This window comes from Ursus americanus, chromosome 28 (assembly GCF_024610735.1).
Source record: "Ursus americanus isolate L20-20 chromosome 28, mUrsAme1.1.p, whole genome shotgun sequence".
Taxonomy (NCBI): Eukaryota; Metazoa; Chordata; class Mammalia; order Carnivora; family Ursidae; genus Ursus; species Ursus americanus.
In genome coordinates this window covers 33,650,719-33,668,122 of record NC_142154.1, presented here as the reverse complement: position 1 = coordinate 33,668,122, position 17,404 = coordinate 33,650,719, and the positions used below count along the sequence as shown (strand labels likewise).

Sequence of the window (17,404 nt, the reverse complement as noted above, 5' to 3'; positions counted from 1 at the left end):
CCACCATGTGTCCGGGGACTGATGACCTCCCGGTGGTCCCAGTGCAGGGCACTCTTGCCCACCCCCCCTTCACCATGGTCACGACAGAGGGAGCCCCCTAAACTGTGGCTGGGGGAAATGTGGCGGCTTTTCCCAAATGGGTGAGCTGTTTGGTTTTATGCACCTGCTCCCCACTTAACCCCAAATGGGGGACTGCAAGGCCAGGGTTGCCCCTGGGCCAGCAGGTACGATGGGGCACATGGAGGGAGGCTCAGATACGAGATTCTCGGGCGTGTATATGAGGAAAGGCTGGTATTTGCACACTGTGGCTCACAAAGGTCATTTCTCCGAGACTTGCCGAGGGCTCGCTGATTTCCCTTTTAACAGCCTTGTTGCTTTGGCGGAAAAAAAATTATGCGTGCTCATTGTGGGCCAACTCCGGGGTCCTAGAAACGGAGGAGGAAGGGAGTAGAGCCCGTCCCTAGGGCTAACCACCACCATCTAGAGGGAGCCTCTGCGAATGCTTGGGGGCACTTCCTTCCAAACAGTTTTCTGTCCCTAAACACAAGCAGTTAAATGTAACACGGTTTTATATGGATGGTGTTACAAGATTTATGTTGCTCCATAACCTGCTTTTTTCATTTAACAACCTGTCATGACACCGTTTCCTGTCAGTAACCACAGATCGGTAACGTTTTTAATAGCCGTGCGGTGCAATTCCACGTGGCTGTGCCGTGACAGCCGGCCAGAAATTTGGATTGTCTCCAACTTTTCACAATGTGCTAAAGAGTATCGTTCAGCTTTTTCAGACGCGCGCGCGCTAATCGCCTAGCAGTCACTATCTAGAATAGCTGGGATGGCTGGAACAAAGAAGAGGCTTGGTTCACTCACCCAGGCCTAAAGCCACGCTGGGAGGTCACCATGGCAACCTCTCCCCGCAGGTGGAGCGCCCATTAGCGACACCTCCAGCCAGAGAGGTGGGTCAGAGCCCAAAAGAAACAGTTTATTTTTAAGCAAAATTCTATAGCCGGGGCAGGAGGGCTTGAGGACTTGTTAACGCAGAACTGAGACGGGTTAGGGTGCAGGGGCATTAATAGTCACTTTTTATTGAGTGCTCGTTATCTGGTAGATACGCGGGTGTTTCATCCTCGCAAGAGTCATTGATACTTTCATTGTCCTCATTGAACTGATAAGAAAATCCAAGTCGAAGAGATTAGTCGATCAGTCCAAGGGCACACAGGAAATGATGGAGCCAGGATTTGAAATTATCTTGCATCCACCGCTCAGAATTCTCCTTACTATACCTTGGGGTGCCAGCCTCTCCCCCATCAGCATCCCTGTGCTGTCCGGTCCTGACTCCCCACCTCCAGCGCGTTCGTTCCCACTGCTTTCAGATGGTGCACACTGAGCCTGCCTGTGGGCTCTTCTCCAGGCTCCCTCCCCTGCACCACCTCCGTGCTGAACTACGGACAGTTCCCCGAATGTGCACTCCGCGTCCCTCCACGCCTGGCTCCTGCTGCAGCCTCAGTTTGGAGCCGGCTCTCCTCCATGGATGCTGCGCTCCTGTTTACTCTCCCAGACTTAGCTGAAGCTTTCTGTCTTCAAGAAGTCTTTCCTGACTCCCTGCTGTGATGCCTGTCCTCTGCGATCCCCCCCCCCCCCCCGCCAGAAGCAGCTGACGGTTCTAACCATCGCATGTGTTTCATGTCACTTGTCAGTGCCGAGCCCCTGCACTAGAATGTGAGCTCTTAAGGGATGGAAGGGTCCATCCCCATGTCCTGTGTAGTCTCGGACACGTAGTGGGTGTTCAGTAAGTGGGTGCTGAATGAATGAGTAAATGGCCAGGCATACTCCTGTCCACTCTCCATTTCTGCTCCTTGCCCCGGGCAGCTCTCCGCAGGGGAGCAGAGGGGTGACTTTAACCAGGCATGTTGGGTGAGCGCCCTGTCTACCAGCTGCTGCTCCGAGCTTCCCGGCCTCTCACCTGGCTGGTTCCCCAACATTGCCCGTCAACACCGGCCCCTAGCCTCCACCCTCCTCCAGACCACTCACCCCTTTCTCTCACAGTTCCTTATCTTGCCCTGCCAGGGAAACCGAGGCACTGGGCGAATTCTCTAGATCACTGCTCCTGCTTCCCCCCCCCCAACTCTGTCAGTTCTGCTCCATCAGTCCCACGAACCTGACTTCTTCTCATCCCTTGGATCTCCTGTCTGCCCTTCTCCGTCTGGAGGACCTTTGAAAATCATCTCTCTCTGCCTCCTATATCAATCTGTACCCTGATGTCTCCTTCAAGATGCGGTCACGTATTTTTAACCTGCAAATCTGTGCAAATCAAACTCAACTGAAAACTGCCTTGGTGCTCCTCCCTCCTTCGTGGGCGTCCCTGTTTCCCAGCCCGTGGGACATGGCACTCGGAGACCCTGGCTGACTCTGTCTGTCATCAGACACCTGACCTTGATCACCGGAGCCCCAAACGCAGAGCTCGGGGCCAAGCCTGGCAGGTGGGGGGGGGGGGTTACCAGGAAAGAAGGAACAGCAAGTTGTAGCTATTTGTGAACTTGACCTTCAGATTTGTCAAGAGAAACTGGAGTCCAGGTTTTTCTACGAGTTGCCTTGATTTTTTGATGTTGCCCGACATTTGTTTTTCTTAATAGACTTTCTTCTTTTTACAGCAGTTTTAGGTTTTTAAAAAAGTTGTGCAGGAAGTAGAAGGAGTTCCCAGCGCCCCCTGCCCGCCCAGCCCCTTCCCCTTTGATTAATAGCTTCCATTGGCGGGGTACATTGGTTACAACCGACGGACCAACACTGATACATTGTTAACTGAGAGGCGTGGTCACGTCAGGGTTCACGCTGCTGTGCGTTCCTGTTGTACGTTCCCTGCGCTCTCGCCGGTGTATAATGCCCTGTATCCACCTCTACTGTAACATGCCAGCGATTTGATTTTTTGTTGCCTCTTATTGTTAAAACAGTTGAGAAGCCCAGAGCCTCTGCTTGCTATACTTTCATCCCACCGCACGCTTCCTGTTCATTTTCTCTTCCCCGCCCTGGGCTCAGCTCTTCTCACCTTTCTGGCCCCGGAAGCTTCCTGTCCCCGCACAGGGACGGTGCGCTGTTCTCTCGTCTCTAGCCGACTGGGAGCTCCTCGAGGCAGTCAGAGAAGTCTGAAAGCCCAGCAGTCAGCAGCCCCCCAGTGCCTAGGACAGGCCTTGAGGGCTTTGGGGTTCACTGTGTGCTCGGACATGCGCTGGGTCTGGGGTTTCCAGGGAAACTGATTTGGGTGCAGCTGACAACGGGGAGAGGGCAAGCATGTGGCAGGTGACAGAGAGCTGGGCAAATCTCAAGTCTTGGTGGCTGTCGGGAGGGGAGAGGAGGTACCCCAGCAAGTACAGCTCTACAAGGAGGGAGCTGAGGACACACACGACTGGGGGGGGGGGGGCGGGATGCAGCAGGAGTGAGCGAAAGTCTCCAGAGGGAAGGGAAGGAGGTGGGGGCCCATCGTGAGTGGGATTAATGCCCTTAGGAAAGAGGCCCGAGATGCTTCCGTTGCCCTTGCCCCTGTGAGGACACGGCTGTGAGTGAGCAGTCTGCAACCGGAGGAGGGCCTTCCCTATAACTGGACCATGCTGTCCCCCGATCTTGGACTTCCAGCCTCGGGCACTGTGGGCGAGAAATGTTTGCTGGGTTGTTTTTTTTTTTTTTTTTTTAAGATTGTATTTATTTATTTGTCAGAGAGAGAGAGCACACACAAGCTGGGGTGCAGCAGGCAGAGAGAGAAGCAGGCTCCCCACTGAGCAGGGAGCTCGATGCGGGGCTCGATCCCAGGACTCTGGGATCACACCCGGAGCCGAAGGCAGATGCTTAATGACTGAGCCACCCAGGCACCCTTGGAGAAAATAAATGTTTGTATTAATACAAACATAGCCCAGCGATGGAGCAGACTGTAAAACTCACGAGCTTTTTTTAGATACTTTTTTCTTTGATAAAATACGCATAATATAAAATTTACCATTTTAACCATGTTTTGTTTTTTTTTTAAGTAGTCTCCACACGGGGCTTGAACTCACGAGCCTGAGAGCAAGACCTGAGCTGAGATCAAGAGTCAGATCCTTAACCGACTGAGCCCCCCAGGCGCCCACCATCTCAACTATCTTTAAGTATTAAGTTCAGTGACATTTCTTATAGTCACGTGTCATACAAGCATCCTCACCGTCCATTTCCAGCACGTTTTCATCATCACCCATTAAACAGCAACGTCCCATTTCCCTCTCTCTCTAGCCCCTGGCTAGAACCTCTGTTCTGTTTTCTGCCTATAAATTTGACACCTCCAGGTACCTCTTGGAAGTGGAATCATACAGCATTTTTGTCTAGCTTATTCGCTTCGCATGGTGCTTTGGGGGTTCAGCCATGTGGCAGCACGTGTCAGAATCGTACTCCTTTTGAAGGCTGAATAACAGCCACTTGCTTGCATGTACCGCGTTGTGTGCCGTCATCTGCCGATGGACGCCTGGGTTGTTTCCACCTTTTGGCTATTGTGAGTACTGCTGCTCTGAACATGGGGGCACGGCTCTCTGTTTGGTGTTTGGTCCCTGCTTTTAATTCCTTTGGGTATATATACCCAGAACTGGAATTTCTGGATCCTATAGTAATTCTCTAGTTAATTTTTTGAGGAACCGCCATACTGTTTTCCAGAGTGGTTGCACCATTTTACATTCCTACCAGTGATGCCCTAAGTTCCAATTTTTCTACATCCTCATCAACACTTGTTCCTGTTTTTTTTTTTGATAATAGCCATCCTAATGGGGTGAAGTGGTATCTCACTGTTTTGACTTACGTTTGACTTACGTTTCCCTCATGACCGGTGCTGCTGAACCACAGGTTTTCAAGTGCATATCGGCCATGCGTGTGTGTTCCTTGGAGAAATGTCTGCTCGAGTCCTTTGCCCATTTTTGAATTGGGTTATTATTGTTGTTGAGTTGTAGGAGTTCTTTATATATTCTGGATAGTAATCTCATCGGGTATATGGTTTGCAGTATTTTCTGTTTTTCACTTTCTTGATGGTACCCTTTGATGCACAAAAAGTTTTGATTTTCGTATGCATTTTTAAGGTAAAGCAAGAGTCTGAAGGAGGCTTGGGGCTGCTCTTAGACTCTGTCCACCCCTCTCCCCCACCTTCCCTAGAGCACATTCAACCCTCTGTGGTGGCGAGGACCGTTTAGTGGTCCTCTGGGAGGGGCCTTCTGGCACAGGGATGGGATGGAAACTCTGCCCCTGTTGCCTCCTGGACTCTGTGCTGTTTTCTGTTCAACATGAAGGAGACCCAGACAGGTGCCCCAGGGGAAGGAGGGAATCAGAAGAAGTGGGCTGACCATGCAGTATGGGCAGAAAGGGGCCGCCCGTCCTTTCTCCGGTCCTCCCCACTGTCCTCTCATGAAACCTGAACTCCCTTTGCAAACATTGCTTCTTTGGGTCAAATGTATGACTTCTTGTCTGAAATGTCATTGATGAAATTCATGCCTCCGGTGGTAACTGGGATTAGACCTCTCGGGAGCTCCCTGATCTCATGTTTCTAGTTTTTGAAAGCAAGTATGGGAATAAGTCCCTACCAAACAGCCGCCTTTGTTTTTGCTACATATGCCTGACTATGAGTTTTTTGTTTTCCAGCATAATTTTTTTTTTTTCAGAAAAGAGGAAGTGGCATAATAGTTGGGTCCATCCAGAGTTTTTCACATTTGGGGCCACTGCATTCCTTTATTTTGAACAATTGGCTGGCTGTATGGGCTGTTTGGGGGAGACACAGTGACCTGAAACATCCATGCTTGTTTGGGATCCTTCCGGAAGGCACCTGACACACACAAGCAACTGACAGAGACAGAAGATGTAATACAGTTGGAGATTTAGGCAGAAAGCGTAACCCAGATCGAGATTTATTCCCAGGGACGTGGCCTCCCATTGTAAGAGCTGGTTTTGTTATAAAGGAGACCTTAATGATCCTTTTCAAGAGCAGAGTTGGAAGATTGGGGCGCCTGGGTGGCACAGCGGTTAAGCGTCTGCCTTCGGCTCAGGGCGTGATCCCGGAGTCCTGGGATTGAGCCCCACATCAGGCTCTTCCACTGGGAGCCTGCTTCTTCCTCTCCCACTCCCCCTGCTTGTGTTCCCTCTCTCTCTGGCTGTGTCTCTCTCCATCAAATAAATAAATAAAATCTTTGGGGAAAAAAAAAAGGAAGATGGAAAGAGTAGCCATTGTGAACTGACCCAAGCCAATCGCTCATTTACAGTTTCTCTATGTCATCAATTCCTATGGTGGTGGTGGTTTACGAGCTCTGAAATCAGGATTCATTTCCAATCAGTGACGTCATCTCCTGATTAGGATTGGCAGCATTTTTCCCACTGGTGCACAACATAGTGGTGTGATTTCCAGCTGACAGTGACTGAGAGTATGTTGAGATGCAGTGGTGGGCTCCCTCAGTGTTTAGAGGTACCTGAGAGCGAGGGGACCCCCACACCCTCATGGCCAGGTGGCACAGGCATGGCGCAGTGAGTGTCAGGCTGAGTCCCCCCGCCATCCACATAGTTTTCAGCAGGTGCAAAAGCAGAAGGACAGCCTGTTCTGCAGGCAGGTGAAGTCCCAGCTCGACGCTCTTTTAGGAACACTTCGGCGCACCTTTTCTGGAAGCACGTGCAAGGTTGATGCAACATTTGGCAAGGGGCCTGCGTCAGCTGGACTTCTCCTTGGTTTTAGGCCCCTCTGTCTTCCCTACAGGGCTCCCCTGGGCCATTCAGAGGAGAGCCACTCTGGGGAATCCCGTTGCTGTCCCTGCTCACGCGAGAGGAAGGGCGCCTGGGCAGTCCTTCTCATCACCTCCCACGTCTTCTGTTCCACTCATTTCTCCAGTTAAACAGCACCCATTGTGATAATTCACAAACCCTTTGGTGTGGATCAGAAATAACCCCCGTTGAACCAAAGGTGTGGCCTCTGGACTGAGAGCGTATGGTTAGTCTTTCAACCCAGGGGTATGGGTTAAACCTAACAATTTCGTATCACGCTATCTGTGTGAAGTGTTTGAAAGCAAATCATGGGCCGGATAATAATAGCAAATGAATACTTCCGACTCAGGATACATTTTGTAGCAGCAGCACTGAACACAGCTTCTCTAAAGTATAGACTTTGGGGACGCCTTGGTGGCTCAGTCAGTTAAGGGCCCTGACTCTTGATTTCTTGATTTCAGTTCTGGTCATGATCTCAGGTCGTGATCTTAGGGTTGTGAGATGGAGCCCCATGTCAGGCTCAGCGCTGGGCGTGGAGCCTGCTTACGATTCTCTCCCTTCCTCTGCCCCTCCCCCCCCACATGTTCTCTCTCTCTCTTTAAAAAAAAAGGCAGTCTTCAAATAATTTATATGGAAATGAGAATATTTTTCACTTGAACTATATTAGGAATTCCAAAATGTGGCCGTAGTTATGAAGATACTGTTATCAAAGGTGCATGTGAAGATTTTGAAGACGCTTATTTCTTTGAGATGTGAGTGGAAAACGCAGTATTGTAAAATTAATATGTTGGATCTAGGAAGGGATTCTAATATGTCTGGCCACATTAGTAAGCTAGGGTTAGAGAGAGATTGTGTACTCGTTCATTTGCATCCCTAGAAGTTATACGTTTTTTGGACCCTCTCGTTGGGAAAATAGCCCGTCAACTTCTATTCAGCCTCCTCCTATGTAGACGTATTTGGAAGGTTACAAGTTTTGCCAGCCAAGTCCTCAAGGCCTGGGATCCACAGCATATAGGATGAAATTTCTGGGGGGTAGGGCCCTCCAGGAATATGGATGGAGCGCTAGCCTGAGAGGGATGAGGTGGTCAGGTGCAAATTTCACCTTGTATTAATTTTGTTTGGTCTTAAATCTGAGAGGACTAGCTGGAAATCTGATGGTGATTTTGTTGTGATGCTTTGGCTAAAAAAAAAAATGTTGTTTAGGGCTATTTCAAGAGAACTTGGCAGGTCTTAGAGAGCATGTTATAGCCCATTTCCCCTTTTTAACGCTGTTTTAAAACATATTTTTAAGCCGTAGAGCCCTCATGTAAATGAAATCTCACATGGAATGCCAATATACCATTGAAATATTGGCAAAGCTCCACGTTGTGTCTCTAATGGGAACTGTCCGAAGCCTTTTTGTTTTATTCACTCTTGTTTCTAGGCCTCTGTAGACAGAGACAGCAGGCCAAGCTGCTGTTTGAAATACTGGAAATTACACTCTGGTTTTTATAGTGTTGGTGAAATGAGGAGCTTGGCGTGTGATGGGAACTGAAAAGACCAGTGGGTTCATTTGATGTTCAGTTTTATCTGCCGTGATTAAGAATGGATGCAACGTATGAATCATCAGCCACGCTTTCTGACTTTCCATGACCATCCAGGGATGTCTCACGATTTCGACAGACAGAAAGTTTACGTTTCAGATGCAACCTAACAATGGTTTAACGGAAGAGTTCCTGCTTCCTTGGCACGAAGTCATGACACAAGAACTCTCCCGGTTTTGAAAGAGCCACATGGAGTCTTACTGGAGAGTTTGTGTCAACCTGATGAACAGACAAGGAGGGACATCCTTTAGCCGCTGGCTTATAAACATCATCGTACACACTCTGCATTGTCCGTCTTCTCTCTGTTACGAAGGGAAATGAAGACCCAGTGTTCTGTGCTAGCTCTTCATAACCTTGATTCCGAGTCCGTTCTCTTCTGAAAAGGAAACTTACGAAACCAGAAATCAAATCCCAGTTCTACCCGCCACTAGCTGTGTGATCTCGGGCAAGCCCCATAGCTTTTCCACGCTTCCATTTTCCTGCCTGTAAAACAGAAGATGAATTTTCCTCTCTGAAAATGAATAATAATAGCAGGTGTTTGTCGGACCCTGCCTTTATGGCAGGCCCTTTACATGGATTCTGTCCTTTAATCCTAACGACACTCCCACGAAGAAAGTACTACAGTTATTTCCGTTTTACGGATAGGGAAACTGAGGCACAGGAGTTAATATTCCTTGCCCGGGGTTGCATGGGAAATGACGGACCTGTCTTTGAATGCAAGTGGCTTGAATCCAGCCCCCAGGCCCTTACCTGCCCTGCCTCGCCTCCTGAGATGGCCACAGTGGGGGTGAATGAGATGGGCCAGGGAGCAAGGTGACAGGTATGGGCTTGGTGCAGAGGGTAAGAGTTTCCCTCCTTCTCAGGGTGACTTGTGCTAGCTAGTTGGGTGTCTCGTCTCTTTCTTTATACGTTTCTTGGGAACAGTGATGGTCTTATTCATCTTGTTTCCCTGTGCAGTGAAAGAAGGGCATGGTATGGAGGATGCCTACTTCCCTCCATTCAATGTGTTACAAACTGATACAATTTTTCTAAAGATTTATTTATTTATTTTAGAGAGAGGGAGAGCGAGCGAGCATGAACAGGGGGAAGAAGGGCAGAGGGAGAGGCAGAAAGAGAATCCTTGAGCTGACTCCCCGCTGAACGTGGAGCCTGACGCAGGGCTCGATCCCAGGACCCTGAGATCATGACCTGAGCAGAAACCAAAAGCCAGCCGCGTAATTGACTGCGCCACCCAGGTGCCCCAAACCCATACAATTTTTGTATCTGTAAAATTCTCACCTTGTCACAGCTGCAGCAGCCCACAGAGAATCCTCAGCTACGCATTTAGACTTACCCCTGCTTGTCACATGATAAACACGCAGTAAACAGTGGCTGCATGAAGAAATGGGTGACTCATACGCTACTCTCATTACCCCTTATGTTTGTAGTTTAGTCTGGTCATCCTATCGGGATGGTGTGTGCTGGGAGGGTAGGGGACCATTCCTTTTCCTTGTCTTGCCCGTGACATTGAGGCCAGTCGAGGGAGAACCAGAGGACCAAGGCGGGCAGGTCTGTGGAGAACAGCCTTGGTCCCATTATCGTTGGAGGATTTCCTGGTGTGCCTGAGGTCCCCCAGTAACGGACCTCTGCCTTGTGTCCTGCCACGGGGTGAATTTGGGGTGCTTTGGAGAGTGTGGGAATCTTGGTAATTAGGCTCGCAAATCCGAGAGAACCAAGGTGTGTTGTGGCCTGCTCCCGTCGATGTTGTTTGCAAAGAATTAACATTTATTTTCTTGAACCTAAGTAAAATGTGCTTTAAAAAATTATTTTCTTTAAAATCTTTAAAAAAAATAAATAAAATCTTAAAAAATAAATAAATAAAAAATTATTTTCTTAAAAAAGTATTTTCTTTATTATTCTGTAACTTGGAAATAGTACACAAGTTTTTATGCTGGTAAAATACGCACAACAAAAAATTGACCATTTTAACCATTTTCGAGTGTATAATTCAGTGACTCACAGTCAGAATGTTGTGCACCCATCACCACCACCCATTTCTAGAACTTTTTATCATCCCAGACAGAAACTCAGTACCCCTTAAACAACCACATCCCATTTCTCCGCCAGCCCAGCCTCTAATCTACTTTTTGTCTGTGTGAATTCGCCTACTCTATAGACCCTGCAGAAGTGGAATCATACAACAGTTGTCCTTTTGTGACTGGCTTGTTTCCCTTCGTGGAGTGCTTTCAAGTTTCATTGATGTGGTAGCACAGATCACAATATCATTCCTTTTTGAGACTGAATAATATTCCATTGTGTGCATAGACCATGTTCTGGTACGTTGTCTACCCGTTCATGGGTAGACACGTGGGTTGTTTCCCCCTTTGGACTATTGTGAATAATACTTACAACAATGGTTTTAAGAAAGAAACAAATTGGGGCACCTGGGTGGCACAGCGGTTAGGCGTCTGCCTTCGGCTCAGGGCGTGATCCCAGCGTTATGGGATCGAGCCCCACATCAGGCTCCTCTGCTATGAGCCTGCTTCTTCCTCTCCCACTCCCCCTGCTTGTGTTCCCTCTCTCGCTGGCTGTCTCTATCCTGTCGAATAAATAAATAAAATCTTAAAAAAAAAAAGAAACAAACAAATTTGTGGCACTGGAACATAAATGCAGGGCAGTTTGCTACAGAGTTCCAGAGAATAACACACAGAACATAAAGAACTATAATAAGCAGCAAAAGTATAAAACCACAAAGACCAAAACACACTTTACGTTCAGAGGACGAGCGCCATTGCTTTAATGAGTGGTGTTGAACACACATTTTGCTGAAGGCCCAGCACAAGCCAGGCCTACACCGTGGGTTTCCAGCCATCCCAGGAGGGTCCTCTCCAAGCGCAGGGCGGGTAGCTTTGCTTGCAGGCAGAGGTGGGTGGTGTCACACGAGAGGTACGGGCAAGGTCTCCCCGCCTGCAGAGGCAGGGACAGAATTCCTCTGGGGGAGCTCTGGGAGGGTGGCAGATCTTGGCCCAGTGATGATGGGAGCAGGGGAGGTGTTAACCAGGGTAAATTCCTGGTGCTGCTCACTCTTTGCTAAGCCCAGCTTGCATGTTTCTGTTGCTTAGGCCTGTCCTGAGGGCTTTGGGTCCCTCTAGCTCACATCACTCAGAGCTGTTAAGCAGTCTTAATCCTGCATTTGAACAACCATGTTACTGGGAGTTGCTGTGTCTCCAACAAGGGCCTTGGATTTGCTTGTCTGGTTCTTGTATGTGTCTCAGGGCAACAATGCCCCCGTCGGCCTTCTGGAAGAGCTGCTTTTCTTTGGGTGATCTGGGGCATGGCCCTCGTTCTCTTCTGCCCACTGAGTGGACACAGACTTGGGATCACACGGTCTGCCCAGGGGCAGCCCGCGACGCAGTGGGCTCCACCTGTCCCCTAGCTGAGCAGCTTGGGAGAGGTCACTCCACCCCTCTTGTCCTGATGTCCGACGTGAGGGGACCCGGTGGCCTCCACGGCCCTTCCGGCTCTACAATTTTATGATCGCCCATAGTATGAGTTCATGCCCTCCCTCCAGCCCTCTTGGAATAAATGACTCAGCGGTCTGATAGTTCTGCTGCTGTTTTTAAGGAAGCCTGATTATTTTGCCATCACAAGCAAGTGTTTGTTCCGTGGTTAAACAATCTGACAGTCTCGATCCAGCTGGAGTTGGGCTGAGGCTGACGATTTCTCCACGCTCCTCTTCCAGGGAAGCAGCTCGGGCACTGGCTGGCCACAGGCACCCCGGGCCATGTCACATCTCTGAGCCGGTGACGGGGAGCAGCTGTCCACCCCCGGCCTTCCCAACCCAGCTTCGAGATGCTGAGCTTGAAGCTCCCCCGGCTGTTCACCATCGACCAGATGCCCCAGGTACGTGCCGTGGGTCCGATGGTGGAGTTGCGGGCAGCGATGAGAGGGCGTGGTGTGGTCTCTGCCCCGGGGGGTGCCGGCTTTGTCTTCAGCCAGCAGCCTCCCCAACCCCTGGAAGTAGAGCCTCCCGTTCCCCCCACCTACGGTGAACCTGGAAATGGGAGGGATTCTGAGCCTGCTGTCATTGTAACCCTTCCCTGTGACGTCCATCTGTTTATACATTCGAGCCGGAGACACATGGAGCCAGTGGCACCCGGCTGGGCAGTTTTCTTTGGGACCCTTCCCTGGGTGCGTGAAAGCAGGCCAGGGGCCAAGTCACCTCGGATGTGTGGCTTTGCCCTTGTCCTTATCACTGGCAGGACACTCGGGCCCCGTGTGGCTTGGGGCGAGGAGGAGGGTGGTCTCATGGGCCCTAGCCTTGGCCCCATCGTGGACTCATGGGCCCGGGAACTCATGTGCAGCCACCCCGAGACACCTGCGTGTCAAGCTGGCGCACCCCCCTTCCCCGGCGGAGAAGGCATCGTTTCATATACACCCTTGTCGCCGTGTCACATTCCGTTCCTTTTGACTGAAGGGCAGCAAGTGTTATTTCAGGGTGGCAAGTTTGGTCTGGAGGATGCCACAGACTGAGGGGAGACCTTTCCACGCAGCTGCCTGCCAAGCCCCTCCGACCTACCTTGGAAGCCTAAGTCCTGGGCGCCCTCAGCCCCAAGCATGGAGATGGGGAGCGGGCAGACCGCCGGGCTCTGTCCCGAAAGCCTGTGCGGCTGGGGGGCAGCAGGCAGGTGGCACTGGGGGATGATGGGGCACGAGCTGTCTGGTGGGAAGAGACGAGGGACAAGGCAGGTGGCCTCCAGGATGCCTCCTGTGTGCCCCCAGGGCCCTGTCTCCTCCTGGTGGGATTCTACTCACAGACCACTAGTGGCTGCGATTAGTGGGAGCACGGTGTGATTTTTTGATTCACTCACTCACGGAATTGTTCTTGACAGCCTGCTATGTGCAAGGTGTTACTCCATGCCGGGCTCAGAATAATCTCATGCAAGTCCTGCCCCTAAGGATTTTAGAATATGGACGAATGCTTCTGTTGCCAAGTGGGTTAAGGTGCGTCCTGAAAGACCCAGAGGGGAGGTCCGTCACTTCCATCACGGCGGAGGAAGGGCTCAAGGAAGGCCCTGTGATGGGGGAGATCTTTTTTTTTTTTTTTTTTAAGATTTTATTTATTTATTTGAGAGATAGTGAAAACGAGAGAGATCCCAGAGGGAGAGGGAGAAGCAGACTCGCCGTTGAGCAGAAAGCCTGATGCAGGGCTCGATCCCGGGACCCTGAGATCATGACCTGAGCTGAAGGCAGATGCTTAACCCACTGAGCCACCCAGGCGCCCCAGGGGGGAGATCTTTAAGATGGGTTGACAGTGGGTAGGATGTGGGAGGTGGGGTGAGCAGAGCAGGTGGAAGGCCCGGTGTGGGCAAAGGCCTGGACACAGGGAAGCCCCGGGCAGACGTGGGGACTCTGGGAGAGGGATTATGGGTGCTGCTGAGACGTCTCCCTGGGTGTTTCGGGCAAGGCTGCGTTCAGAGCACGTGCACAGGAAAGACGTGAAAGGGAGGTGTCGGTCTCAGTGGGTACTTTGTGGGCCTCTGAAGTGTGGGGATCCTGAAGACGAGGACCAGAAAACCCCAGAGCCCTAAAGAGGAACATGTCTCCTCCAGGGTTTCATAGACAGTGGAGGCGACAGTATCCTTTTTAGTAAAATGGCACCAGCCAGAGGCAGAGAACCAACATCGCACTTCACATCCACCATTTGCTTCGAAACCTTCTTTGGGTGTCTGCATCCACGACTGGGCTTTGGGGCCCCATGTTCAAGGTTCCTGCAGCCACAGAGCAAACAGTGGCTCTGCCTGCCTGAAGGGTACTTTTATTTGAGGAATTGCTGGGGGAGGGAGTCAAAAATGTTTGTTGTTAAAACAGGTGCTAGTCTGTTGAGAAAAATGCGTACATAATTTGCATGAATATTTAGAATAGACTTCCTACGATGCTAAGCTTACTTTCGGTGGGCTCTTTGGGTTCTGATACCCAGTGTGTGGAGTGACCTTGGGCAAGATACTTAATCTTCCTACCTCAGTTTCCGCACCTGTAAAATGGGGTGATGGGAATACCTGCTTCCTGGGGTTATGGTAATGAGATGGCCCATGTGAAGTGTCCGGCACAGGGGGACCAGTCAGTAATGTCGGCTGCCGTTACCATCATCAGCTCTTCATACAGAGGCCCTGGATAGCATCTCCTTTGGTATATTAAGGAGCCGTGTAGACTGGGCCACTTCCCCACTCTCTCTGAGCCTCAGTTTCCTGATCTGTAAAAGGGAGATAATACCTGTTAATTTAGTCTCACAGGGCTACTGTGAAGATTCAAGAAAAATGAATTGGAACAGCGGGATTGTTAGGAAAGAGAGGAAGCACAGCCAGATGCTGTGGTGTTGGGTAGGTGGGCTTGGGCACTGGGGAACGAGGAGCCAACTCACTAGGCAAATGGTTTCTCCAGCCCAGGGTTTCTCAGGGATCGCCACCATCAGAATCATCAGGAGCTTATTAAAATACAATATGAATGGGCCCCTGGGTGGCTCAGCGATTAAGCATCTGTTTTTGGCTCAGGTCATGATCTTGGAGTCCTAGGATGGAGCCCCGTGTGGGGCTCCCTGCTAAACCATGGACTCTGCCTGTCCCTCTCCCCCCACCCCCCAACTCTCATGCTCTTGCTCACATGCGCTCTCTCTCTCTCAAATAAATAACTAAGATCTTAAAAATATATATATATATACGAGGAAGCATGATGGCAGGCATTTTTATATTGGTCTTGATTTTAAGGAGAAGGAATGCTTTCAGCATTTCGTCATTTAAAATAATGTAGCTCTGTGTGTATGTATGTAAATAACCTTTATCGAGTCAAGGATGTTCCTTTCTACCCCTTGTTTTCTAGGATTTTTTTCCTTTAATTAGGAATGAATTTTACAGAACCGTTTTTTTCCTCTATCAGTGTATCTTTTGAGATGGTCGTGTATGATTTATTTAAGTTATTACTGTGGTGAATTACACTGACCAATTTAATAATGTTGTCAACCTTGCATTTAAATAAAACTTGATCATGATGAAATATCTCTTTAATCTATTGCTGGAATCAGCTAGTGTTTTGTTTGGGAACCTTACGATTTTTTTTTTCTTTTTTACTTGAGAGAGAGAGAGAGCAAGCACGAGCAGGGGGAGAGGCAGAGGGAGAGGGAGAATCAGACTCCCTGCTGAGCAGGGAGCCAGGCACTGGGCGCGGGGCTCGATCGCAGGACCCCGGGATCACGACCTGAGCCAAAGGCACTCTTAACCAACTGAGCCACCCAGGCGCCCCTGTTTAAAGGAGCGTTAAATCTGGGGCGCCTGGGTGGCTCAGTCGTTAAGGGTCTGCCTTTGGCTCAGGGCGTGATCCCAGGGTCCTGGGATCGAAACCCGCATCAGGCTCCGGGAGCCTGCTTCTTCCTCTCCCACTCCCCCTGCTCGTATTCCCCCTCTCGCTGTCTCTCTCTCTCTCTCTGTCAAATAAATAAATAAAATCTTAAAAAAAAAAAAAAAGAGTAAAGGAGCCTTAAATCTAATGAGTTGACTTGTAATGTTTCCTTCAAATACTGCCCTTGCCTGGATTTGGGCTAAGATTGAGCCAACCACAAGGAGTTGGAGAGCACTGCCTGTTTATTCTATGGAAGACGGCACAGTGTTAGAACACGTCCTGAGCGGGTGGTAGGACGGACCTGCACGATTGTCCCGCAGGGCCCCACCCTGAGCACCGTTGCCTGCTAAGCCACGAGAACGGCAGCCTGTGGAGCGGTGGACTCGACAGCTCATCTTGCAGCTGAATTTTCTTTTTAGAAAGATTTTTTTTATAACAGCTTTGTTGAGATTTAATTTACATACCATAAAATTCATCCTTTCAAAGTACACAGCCTGGGGGGTTCAGGATGGTGACATACACAAAGTCTGTTGCACAAACTCTCACCACGGTCCATTTTAGAACAGTTTCATTACCCTAGAAAGAAACTCTGTACCCATTAGCAGTCCTTTCCTACTTGCCATGGCAACCGCTGATTTACTTTCTGTCTCTATGGCCTTGCCTCTTCTCAGGATTTCGTATAAACGGGATCGTATAGTAGGTGGCCTTTCGCGGATGCCTCCTTTCACTGCACATAAATGTTTTCAAGGTCCGTGTATCAGGACTTCATTTGTTTTTTGTGGCTGCGTATTATTCCATTGTATGGACGTACCGCTATTTGTTCTTCGTCCATTAGTTGATGGACCCTTGAGTTTCCAGTTTTTGGCTCTTACAAAAAATGTTGCTATGAACATTCGTACACACGGTTTCGTATGAACATGTTTTCAGTTCTTTTAGGTACACGCCTAGGAGCGAAATGATGGATCACGTGCTCAGTCTATGCTGAACTATCTTTTTTATTGTAGTAAAGTGCATTTTACATAAAATTTACCATCTTACCCAATTTGAAGTGCACAGTTCAGTGGTATTAAATATGTCACACTGTGGGATGCCGGGGTGGCTCAGTTGTTAAGCATCTGCCTTCGGCCCAGGTCATGATCCGAGGGTCCTGGGATCGAGCCCCACATCGGGCTCCCTGCTCAGCGGGGAGTCTCCTTCTTCCTCTCCTTCTGCCGTTGCCCCTGCTTGTGCTTTCTCTCTGTCAAATAAATAAAATCTTCAAAAATATATATATATTTACATTGTGGTGCACGAGCACCACCACCTATCTTCATAATTCTTTTTATCTTGTAAAACGGAAACTCTATACCCATGAAACAATAACTCCCCATTTCCTCCTCACCCTGGCTTCTGAAAACTATCCTTCTACTTTCTGTCTTTATGATTTTGACTATTCTAGTACCTTCTATGAGTGGAATCATACACATCTTCTTGTGACTGGCTTATTAATTCCACTTAGCATAATGTCCTCAAGGTTCATGTGGTTTATGTCAGGAGTCCCTTCATTTTTAAGGCTGCACGATATTCTTGTATGTACCTCCCAGGTTTTGCTTATTCACTCCCTCATCGGTGGATCCTGGATTACTTCTGTGTTTTAGCTATTGTGAATAATGCTGCTGTGAACACAGGGGTACAAATATTCCTTCAAAATCTTGCTTTCAGTTCTT

The 17,404-nt window shown here is 49.4% G+C and overlaps 1 protein-coding gene across 7 annotated transcripts in view; it reads left to right on the top strand.

Annotated features, from left to right (window-relative positions):
* PAQR5 (progestin and adipoQ receptor family member 5) overlaps nt 1-17,404 on the top strand; it is a 73,090-nt gene that overhangs the window by 19,923 nt on the left and 35,763 nt on the right. For 5 of the 7 annotated variants that reach the window (XM_045810768.2, XM_045810770.2, XM_045810769.2 and 2 more), the window contains one exon: nt 12,049-12,209. The exons of 1 other annotated variant lie outside the window; for it this stretch is intronic. In XM_045810768.2, the coding sequence (XP_045666724.2) occupies nt 12,159-12,209 (51 nt within the window). In that variant the 5' untranslated portion in view covers nt 12,049-12,158. Of the gene's footprint in view, nt 1-12,048; nt 12,210-13,198; nt 13,311-17,404 lie in introns of those variants that run through there. One more of the 7 variants, XM_045810773.2, reaches the window with a different exon arrangement.